We start from the raw sequence: 10,688 nt of genomic DNA on the forward strand, positions 1-10,688 counted from the left end.
CCCAGCTGGAGGGGTAGCACAGGCAGTGTGCAGGCAGGCTGCCCTTCTCCACGCTGCTGGGCTGAAACCCTGACCCAGGCAGCTGAGCCACTTTTGCTGGTGAGGGCAGAGAGGGAGAGCAGTGAACTAGCTGACTTCTCCAGAATGGCAAAATACCCACAAAAATCCAGGTATGAGATTTTGGTTTTGGCATTATGTTAAAGGATGCACTGAGGAAAGAGTGTAGGATCGGGCAGGGAAGGCCACACTGCAGCAAAGGATCCCATGAAGCAAAATCCAGGTCACAAAGCTGGGGTATTGATTTAATGCTGCTGCTGTCTTGAATTCCCTGTAGGGTTTAACCATGTGGACACTCATGGTGCCACCAGGAGACAAAAACAGCAACTGGAACAAGACAAAGAAATCAGAAGAAAAGTAGTGGTGAACCCTCTGAGGTCAGAGGAGGTAACAGCTGGAGGAGAACAGCTCTGGTGCCTGCCAGAGGCATGTGGATAATGTTTATAATTTACCCAAATCCACTATAATGCTATGTCTGTGCTAGTCAGATTTTTCAGAGATGAGCTTTTGGGAAACCCCAACTTCCATAAGATGCAGGAAAAAAATACAGAGACAGAACCCAGGAGGATGGTGTTGAGGACAAACAGGAGACATGGTAGCTAAAGGGTGTAGTTGTCTTCACTGATGGACATGTCATGGGACTCAGTAAAGCACCTTTGAAAATGCCATGGGAGTCAGAAGAGGAACCATCAATTCCTAAGACTATCAGCCCATCTCAAACATGCAATAGGACCTGACCTCCCAGAGCAGGGAGCCAATACAACTTTAGAACATTTCTCTCCCTTATTTATCAAGTTTCGTTGGTTTTTTTTGTTTGTTGTTTTGTTTGGTTTTGGTTTGGTTTTGTTTTGGTTGTTTTTTTGGGTTTTTTTTGTGGCACACCACAGAATTGAAAGGGCCGTTTTACTGGACTATTCACTGTGCTTGGTAGGTCACTTTCCTACAGAAAAGAGCTTGGTTGTTCCTTGCAATATGCCCCCCTGGATATCTGTCTGCATCACCCCCTGGTGCCACTGTGTTGCTGATTCGTTTTGCTCTGTGAGTCTCACCAGTTCCCGTCTTGGCCTCGCTGAACTCCCTGTGCAGTGCCTGCGGGATGCACGATCTCACCTTTTCCCTTCCCAGCCTATTCTGAATATGTTAATCAACACAAGTCCAGATGGGAAACCATGGGACTCACATAGCTGATGTTTTCCGTCTAAATATCCATCTAAAAATTCCTCTTCTTTCTTTTCTGTCCCAGCTACTTTGAGATCAATGCTGCTACTTCACGCTTCACTCTTTCACCAGAACTTCTTCAACAGCCTCTTGTAAGGGACTCTGTTCGAGGCTGAACAGAACTGAAAAGTAGTAGGTCACCCAATCTCCCTTACATTTTGATTTTCTCACTTTCAAAAAATATAGATGGTAAGTTTTCTTCCTTATAGAAGCTGTGCTGCTTGTCTGAATCACATCTGTTGGGAGTTTTGTTACCTTAGTTTCCATTTCAACCTGTTTGTCACATCCTGAAGAAAGTAATTTCTGGGCTTGGATCTACTGCCCTTTGGAAATACCCAAACTGTATTTGTTAACTCCAGTACAATGGCAATTTTAATGAAAATCCACACTTCTGTCAGTAACAAAACTGCTTCATTTCCCGTTTCTTCTATGAGACCACTCTTACTACTGACTTATTGCTTTGCAGTTTATGAGACTGTTCCAACATATCACTTTCTGACATCCAGAACTATGGGGCTTTATTATTTTGAAGGAAATAGCTGTGTGATGAATTTATCAGAGAACAGAAAAGTATAGCTAAACCATGTAGTGGCTGGTAGTGTTGACTTTACCCAGGCTGCACAGGACGTCACATCACAAACTTCAGCTCCCTAGAAATGGTTGTGGAAACACACACCATATTTTTATTACAATTCTGAGCCTTTTTCCATACTCCTTTCACCTCTGTGAGTCCAGTAAATCCTCCAGTTCTTTAGGCGTGTTCTAGTTTCCAATTTGCCTAAAAGATTTCATCTTAATTTTTGCCTTTAGCATTTTGCTCCTATCGTCCCCTCAGTTTCCTTTCCTGAAGAACACCTGCTTCGACTTCAGAAGCGCTCAAAAGCACTGCTCCCTTCCCTTCCCTTCCCTTCCCTTCCCTTCCCTTCCCTTCCCTTCCCTTCCCTTCCCTTCCCTTCCCTTCCCTTCCCTTCCCTCCCCTTCCCCTTCCCCTTCCCCTTCCCCTTTCCCTTCCCCTGGCATATCTCCCTGGCATATCTGCCCTCTGGGACTGTCTCAGATCACCTTTCAGCAGCCTTTGTGCCAAGGGAAAGGAGTCTAATTTCCTCGCTTCTGATAAAAAGGTATTTTGACTAGTTCCTCACTTATCACTGCAAACTCCTTCCTCACCTAGGATGTGCTGTCACTCTGCTGGGAGGCTTCCCCCTCACTGCACAGTTGAATTTAATTACACCACAGCCACCCTTATTACACAATTGAACTGCATTTGTTTTAACCGGCTCTGGTGGGTTATTCAGGAACAAGCAAACCCCACCCTCCTCCTTCCCTTATGCTCTCTTACCTCTTCAGGTATTTTGGAAACAAGTATAAAGCCATTGTTATCAAGGAGGAAGCAATTCAGAATCTGCAGAGATGAAAGAGAATCAATATTAAAGATGGCTTTTTCCGTGTTTGCACGTACGTGCTCAGGATGGGGCGGTGTGGGATTGTGATGATGGCAACAGCCTCGGCATTTCCGTGCCAGCCCCACGGCTCAGCTACCACGGGTTTTACACAATTGACTTTTCCCTCTCTGCCTCCATTTTGAGGTATTTAGTTCATGAGCTGTGACAGAGATTGCCTCTTGCCAGAGCTGCGTGCAGGCCTAGGAAGCTGTGAGACACACTTAAGACAAGGCATGCTTCAGGAAGAGACAGGATATTGGGAGAGCTCTTCTCTTTAATAATATGGTGCCTAATGCCTTCCATTTTTAGGTTTCAGAGTTTTATAACCACTCATGAAATAACCCTCTCCTCACCACTGAGTATCAGGGCTGATCTTATTTTTATTTTGCAGAGCAGGAAATGGAGGCACAGAGTTTAGATGAAAACTCTTAGGTCTTGCAGAGAAAAACTAGGGTGCAGAGGAAATCCTACGTAAGCATACAACAAGAAATCTCTGGTGATCCAACTCTTCAGGGCAGGAGCTCCTGTTCCAAATATTCCTGGGAACAAGGTTGAAGCAGTGGCTTAAACACAAAGAGAGGTGTCCAACACACGTCATGAGAGTGGCATGACAACTACTCTTTCCTGTTCATCATCATCATGTTCATCATGTTCAACATCTTCTGGGATGCCAGGGAGACAGAGGAGACAGACTTTCCTTAGAGTCACTGGCTGGAACCCCCATATCTCTGCCTTGGCCCAGCTGGCCTCTCACAGCTGGTGGGAAGACCTAAACTGCAAATTTTTCTTGTTAGCATGAGGTCCTGCCCCAGCTGTGCAATCTCTTGTGAGGAAACAACAGGAGATACTTTTCTTTTGGGGAGACAGAGATCTCCACAGAGCAGGTAGGCAATCCCACCCATCACAGGTACAGAGAAGAAAGCTGGGCAACTTACATCATCCTGACAGCTGAGAGGACAGGCACCGTCGAAGGCACTGCACTGGAAAGGAAAAGCAGAGCATTAACCGTGGTGTTAAGGAAACTTTCCTGTCTGATCATGCATGAGCCACTCTGGCATTCACAATCCCACTACCAGAGACTTTCCCCACTGGGACTGAAGCCCCTCTGCAGCAGGTGGCTCCGGTGACCCAATGGGTCGCCACTTGACTCCCTACACACCCCACTCTCACACAAGTCAGACAAGTTTTCCCTGCTGGTTTGACTCCAGGTTTCCCATAGGAGAGTCTCAGACATCCAGAACCTTAAACCAATTTATTCATGGTGCAGTAACACAGAAAGAGGTTGAGCTGGTGCCTCTGAGGAGGGACCCTGAATGAAGTAAACCCTGGGCTTTTATACCCTGACAGTGTGATAGTCTGGAATCTTCCTGGTGAGACAGTGGCTCCTGCTGTGCCTCTGGGTGTCCAGACACCTGGCTGGCCCACAGGTCCCTGTGCCCTTTGTCGTGCAAAGGGTCAGTGCCAGTTCAAGGCCTCTCATCTCGGGCTCCCACCACCCAGAGCTCAACCTGCAGCTGCACCCCGAGCTACCTGCACTGAATGTATCCCTCAGCACATGGCTTGATCTCATCTTACAGCCTCCCCCTTGGGACTGCCGAGCTAAAGGTCTCCGTAATGGCACCCCATAAAGCTCTGCAATTTAGCTGGCATTTCCTAGACAAGCTCTACAGCAGGCACAGGTACCACCCCCAGGTTGGCCACTCAGTACCTCTTTGTATTCTCCACCTCTCTGAGCAACATCCCCTTTGCTGAGGGCTCTGACGCTGCACCTGCCTCCCTGACGTGCTTCCAGCAGTACCTCTGCGCTCCAAGCAGAGGTGCCACTTGTCAAGAAAGGGCAAAAGTGAAGGTTATTGTGCACCAGTGAGAAACCTGCATGCATTTCAGCATCTGCTAGTATCCAGACTAAGCGTATTTTAGATCAGGATTCTTCTCAGGCAGGGATATTTTTTTTGTTGTTGCCATTGGTTTCTTTATTCTCCAGACAGCTAATGATAAAATAGGATGTGAATGGTGCTCATGCAGCCCAAGGCAACATCCATTTGTTTCATTTAGGATTTCTGTGTACTGGACCTGACATGTGTTTCACAACAGTGATCCGGGTGGGGACATGAGGGGTTAAGTGGTGAGTAACAAAGCCCTTCAGGTGCTTATTGATTTCATAATTGTTTGGAGTTTGCCATGGCTGCATGTGTCTGTCTCTTCGTGTTATTTTTTAATTCTATTTTCTCCAGCAGCAGAGGGAAGAAAGCTGACATGGTGTTGCCACTTCTGTACATGGGGTCCCCTTCCTGCCAGAGGATTTCTGGGGTCAGGGAAGGACACTGGCATAGCACATAGCCTGTCTGCTCTCAGCCAGCTACCCTTTATTTTCTCAAAACCCTTAGACATAAACTCCAACTCTCTTCCTGGATGAATCTCAGTAACAAGAGGTGAATTTGCCATTTCAGACCACAACAAGACCATAACTTTCAGCTAGAATTTGTTTCAGTTTGCTGTCCCTCTGCTTAACTTCAGAGGAGGCTTGGAGATGCCTGAGTTTGCCTCAAGCCCCACGGCTTTGCAATATCACATGTTCACACTCCAAATCCAGCTGGCTTTTTGAGGCTCTAGGGAGGTTGGTTTAAGAACATTCCTTTATCCACAGTTGCAAGCACCATCTGACCCCTGCCTCACCACAAAACAGCGTGTGGTTGTTTTGTTTCCCTAGAGGTGGCCCTGTACTTCACCCTGGTGGTCTCCTTCCTTTGGTCAGCAGAGAAATGTGGCCACAACAAACCACTATAATGGCCTTGGGGGATAACAAATACAGAGATCAGAGTTCAGATGTCAGAACAGAAACCCACGTGAACCAGAGTGGTTTCCCACAAGAAAGGCCTCTGTCTCACAGCATCTTCCTCAGCAGCGTGAGGACCAAGTCTCACTGCCGCTGCTCTTTCAGACCTGGAGAAGTTCTAGCAGTGCCCAGTGCTGGGCTGGCCATACTGCAGCAGCACCACAGTGAGGACCCTGGTCTGAGAGCGCTGGCAGCTTGCAGAGTCTCTGAGGTGGGGGCAGAACTGAAACTGTGCTCCCTGCTTACTCTGAAACCACATCTGCTGCCTCGGGCACAGCTCCCTCCTCAGAGACCAGACTACCTCACAGCATCCTCCTGCTGTTGGTCAGGTCTCTGTGACCCAGAGCACTTTCAGCTTTGCCAAAGACACTTAATTACTGTGAAGACAAACACAGCCTCTGACAGGTTTGGACCATCTCCAGTGACTACAGACAAGGGACAATGCCTATAATATGCTGGCACACAAATGACACAATTACAAAGCCAAGCTGCAGCGAGGCCACGCCAGGATGCCTCCCTGTCCCCAGCTTTTGTCTACTTACATCACTGTCATTGGGCTGGGAGATGGGAGGCACAGCATGGACATCCAGAGAGGCACAGCATGCAGTGAAGCAGGAGAGGGAGAAAGAAGGAAAACAAAATCTGTTAGTCATTCCTCTGTCAAACGGCGGTCACGTCCTGGGAAAGCACACGCACGCTTTTTTCATACCAGCATCTACCAGGGCCACGGCCTGCAGGCACTTGGCACACAGGCCTCCTTTAGCTTCCTTAATAAGGCTTCTCAGTTTCACTTAACGCCCGTGAGGGCTTGTTTCTGTGAGAACTGTCTGGGTATGGCCCTCAGGAGATTTTTTTTAAATGATGCTCTCTGTTGCTGCTTCAGGATGCCCTCATTGCTTTGCAGGAGTCTTTTTAGCTCAGGTTAGGTTTATGTGATCTGCCCACCTGTGAGAATGCTCCTGCCGCCCCCAGCCAGCTCTGGGATTTTTTGTTCCCCACGTGTTCTCACTCCCGGTGAGCAGCTTCCTGCCCTCTCATTTTCTCTGTCATCCCCATCTGATGACAGTTCCCTCCCCTGACAGCAAAGAGCTGCTTCTCCTGTGTGCTGCTTTAATCCTGTCAGAATCACCCCTCCAGTAGACCTCCCTGAAAGCAAAGCCTGGGGAGAAAGCCCCTGGGTGGTAAGGGAATGGTGTTTCACTTTTCCTGCTTCTCAGACTGGGGGAGGTGTTTTAATTATTCCACTCTCTCAGTCCAGCAAGAGTGTCCAAAATTAGGACAACACCAAAAGCCTATCCCTGGAGCAAATAATTTTTATTTTGGCAAGCTGGTAGTGTTTTGTTATCATTATCAAGATGATAAGAGAAGGCAGTAGAATTTTTTTTCTGTGTGCCCAAAACTGCAGATTTCCGTGAGGTTTCTGAAAGGCTGAATGAGCACAAACATATTTCCACAATTAAATGTGTCATATGCAGCAGAGCTAATGCCAGGCCAGGATGCTGACACTGTCAACACAGCATTTGCGGAGCAGACTCACGGCTCACACGGCATTAGTGCCATCAAAGGATTACAGAAATGTGTGACTTCAAACTAATCTACTTCATAAATCATTTAATATGAGTTTTGCAAAAGCCCTCATCAAAATGCTGTCATATGTGATGTAACATAGTATCGACCTTGCTGACAAAGAGTATTAAATTGTCTCTCTGCACGACTGCTGATGCTCCTACCTGTTGCATGGTCATCCAAAACTTGCGTTGGAGCAACTCCAGCTTAATTTGCACACCTACCGCTATGGGAAACAAAAAAGAGAGGAGGATGAAGAGAGGAATGTGCAAGAGAGGAAAGACAAGTAGAAGTTAGGAAAAGAGGCGTAAACATTTGCCCAAGGTGATGGCATGGAAATCACAATTGCAACCTGCTTCCAAGTGTGAATGATAAGCATCAGGGTATCAGCACTGAGTCAGACTGCCAAGTGAGAGTCAGAGGTTTAACAAGGGCGAGGAAAAGGGGACACTGACTGCACTGAGGTACTGAGACCTCCCTCACACTAAGCACTATGAAGCTACAAACAAATTAACAAAAAATAAATATTCCTCCCAAGATCCCCCAGGATATCATGAACTTTCCTCTTTTGTCTTCTTCAGATTTGCCTGGCCAGAATGGATGTTTGTGATCACCCCGGCCCCAAGTCCTGTGCCACGCAGCGTCAATCAGAAATAAAGTAGGCCAGTGTGAGGAAGCGATTAATTTGAAAACCCACCTGTCTCAAGGGGAAATCACAGAGATTTAGATTGCTCCTAAGCCACTACAAATGCACAGAATTATGAATGTCACTTGACAGAAAGTGTGATTAGGAATAGCGATTTGTTACCCCGTCCCAGCCTAGTGCACGGTGGGCTAAGCAGAACTCTGTGTGTGTGTGTGTCTCTTAATGAAGTGTGCCCTAATTTCTTGGCTTAATTTCTCTTCTATTCCCAGCATCGTGTTCCTGAAGTAAGGCAGGAGAAGAAACGGTGCAGGGTTTCTGTAACAGAACAACCCAGCTGTACCCGGGTAGGTTGCCTCCGAGCACATGTAACAACCAGTGCAGCCGTGCATAGCCTGGCATGGTGATGGGGAACAACTGGGCTGTGTGTCAGCTAGTTGAATCCTAGAGCTCTGGAGGAATTACAGCCTCAAGCAGGACCTTGAAATAGAATATAAAGTGCAAGTGAGGGAGAAAAAGAAACACAGAGAGGGAGATTCTGAGCCTTTTTTTCACAACCACCAATATCAGGCGGATGAAGTGTTGCCGTTTCTACAGATTTCCTCTGAATTAGAAAGAGCTTCAAAGGGGGGAAGAGATCCTTTAAATCTGAATCATGCCGTGTGGGTGCTTTTAAACTAACAGTATGAACTGATGCTCTAATTCAGATGGGTATGAATTAAAACCGGAGTATGCAATGGTGTATTTCCTTGACGCATCTTGGCACCCGGCATCAGCTCTACCTTTTATACCAGTGTCCTTGTCACATTCCCACTGCTGGTACATCTTACAAAATCCCACGTATCAGAGGCACACTTCTTAACCTGCCTCTGCCTGCTGTAAACTGAATCTGACTGCCTGTACACGGGGGAAAGAAATGATTTTGTAGAGCTGCATTGCCCTGAGCCTCACAGAGCACAAACCAGACAAGACAAAGAATGCAAAAAAAGGAGGAAGGACAGAGCTGAGTCGAGCCTGGGCAAAGATTTGTCACCTTCAGCGAGGCTACTGCAGGCATGGTTTGGCTTGGTGCCCCTGCTGACAAATCAGCAGTCCATGACAGAAGGGAAACGGTGCTGTTGCTGCCGAGTCCAATGAGGCCCACGCACCCCATTTGGGATGTAGCTTTAAATAAATTCAATGCCATCCTTCCAAACCATCTCAAGAAAGAGCCGTTCCCCTTATCACAGCAGATCACATCAATGGGGCATTACCCAGGACATGGAGTTTTTATGAGACCTGAAGAGGAGTGGATACCTACATAACTAACCTTGCAATGCAGAGACTTACTCAGCGGCTCATGTTTTTTCCAAGTGGGAACATTTAGTCTCAAATTGTTCTTCAGAGGGATTTTAGCCCTCGGCTGTGAATCCTTGTTTCTGCCCAGGAGGCATGAGTAGCACATACCGAACCTGGACAGAGTTGCCTGAAACATGAGGAAGAAGAAGACCTGGAAGCTTGCACGGGTGGCCAGTGGCAGGGACAGAAAGTGAAGTCTCCCAGCCCTCTTAATTCCTCTTTGCACATTGCCCACAGTCCTGTGTAACCTATCTGTGCTATCTGACAGCAAGCCTTGTCCTTTGGATGCAGTCTTTTCAGCCCTAACCTCTCCATAGGGGAGAGGGCTTGGGCTTACTCATCTTCTCTACACTAGCCCTTTTTCTCCTTCCCAGTGGTCCAGCACACATTTCTAGCTAGGGGAATCCATGGAGGTGTGGCGAGCACCACTCTCCTCCTCACATCATGGCACAGTCTGAAGAGGTTGCTGAAAGCATAGCTGGGGTCTCTTCTGCCTCGCAGCCAGGTAGGTTTGTCTGTCTGGATGGTATCCATCACAGGGAACTGTACTAGGGGGATGGCTTCACATTCCTGCCTGGTAGCACCAACTCCTTGCCAGTTGGCATGGATTGACAGCTACTGGCAAGAACCATGAGAAAATTTCACACATTCAGGTGACCTGAGGAAGACACAGGAACTGAGGAGAAACAGGCCACAATCACCACCCCCCCAGCGCTAGTAACAAATAGTCGCCTGGGCATCTTCACGCTGTTGGTGAAGCCAAGGAGAAAGGAGGAAAGCAGCACTTCAGTCTGAGGTAAGGATGATGCTACAGCTCAGGTGAGAGGGAGGAAACTGAAATAAACTCCTCTGTGCTTGTTCCACACTATAACTGGTTGTTAATGAGCCTTTTTGCTCTGGTGGCAAAAGTAAGCTGCATCACTGGGAAGATCTGAGGTCCATGAAATGATGAACGGCCTCTGCAGAGTCTTCAGAGAGACCACGGATAATAGTTTTATTCCTAGTAATGTGCAAGTAACCTGTGCAACTGTAGCATCCCAGAAGTGAAATAAAGGACGAGGACAAGTGTTGCTGAACACCTTGCACAGGCAGACATTGCTTCACTGTGCTGACATGCTACCCACTGTAGCTGTGCACTACTTCCCACCAGCAGGCACCCTGCCCGCAAACCCATGGCTGCAGTGGGCTCTCTCTGGAGTTGTGCATGGAAATAAAAGCCTTCCCCTCCACCTGTTCATCCCTCCATTGAGCATGCCTGCTTCATTAGCTCATCCTCTGCTTGCCTCTCTTTCTGTCTGCGTTCTCTGGCTTCTCTCTTTGATTTATCCATATGTTGTTCTCATAAGGAGCTTTCCCCAAGATTTAACTCTTGGGCCTGCTGCACAACAAAAAGGCATAACAACGAGTCGCAAGATTACATCCTGCAGAGAGCTTATCAAGATTTACCTTGCCGTTCACAACCTGTTTGCATGGCAGACAGTCCAATGGTTAAATAAAACCTGTGATTCAAATAGAAGAAGGTACCAGAGCAGCCATGCCCATACTGTCTGTTTGCATTTTCCATTCCCTGTTTCTGAAATATTCCCAT

At 47.4% G+C, this 10,688-nt stretch overlaps 1 protein-coding gene across 1 annotated transcript in view; it reads right to left on the reverse strand.

Annotated features, from left to right (window-relative positions):
• CACNA2D4 (calcium voltage-gated channel auxiliary subunit alpha2delta 4) overlaps positions 1-10,688 on the reverse strand; it is a 127,701-nt gene that overhangs the window by 17,795 nt on the left and 99,218 nt on the right. Inside the window, exons 28-31 of the mRNA XM_027679615.1 lie at positions 7,284-7,345; positions 6,096-6,110; positions 3,653-3,697; positions 2,615-2,677 (exon numbers count right to left, since the gene is read on the reverse strand). Of these exons, the coding sequence (XP_027535416.1) occupies positions 2,615-2,677; positions 3,653-3,697; positions 6,096-6,110; positions 7,284-7,345 (185 nt within the window). The remainder of the gene's footprint in view (positions 1-2,614; positions 2,678-3,652; positions 3,698-6,095; positions 6,111-7,283; positions 7,346-10,688) is intronic.

The sequence above is a fragment of the Neopelma chrysocephalum genome, unplaced genomic scaffold (assembly GCF_003984885.1).
Source record: "Neopelma chrysocephalum unplaced genomic scaffold, ASM398488v2 Primary Assembly neopelma1_59, whole genome shotgun sequence".
Lineage (NCBI taxonomy): Eukaryota > Metazoa > Chordata > Aves > Passeriformes > Pipridae > Neopelma > Neopelma chrysocephalum.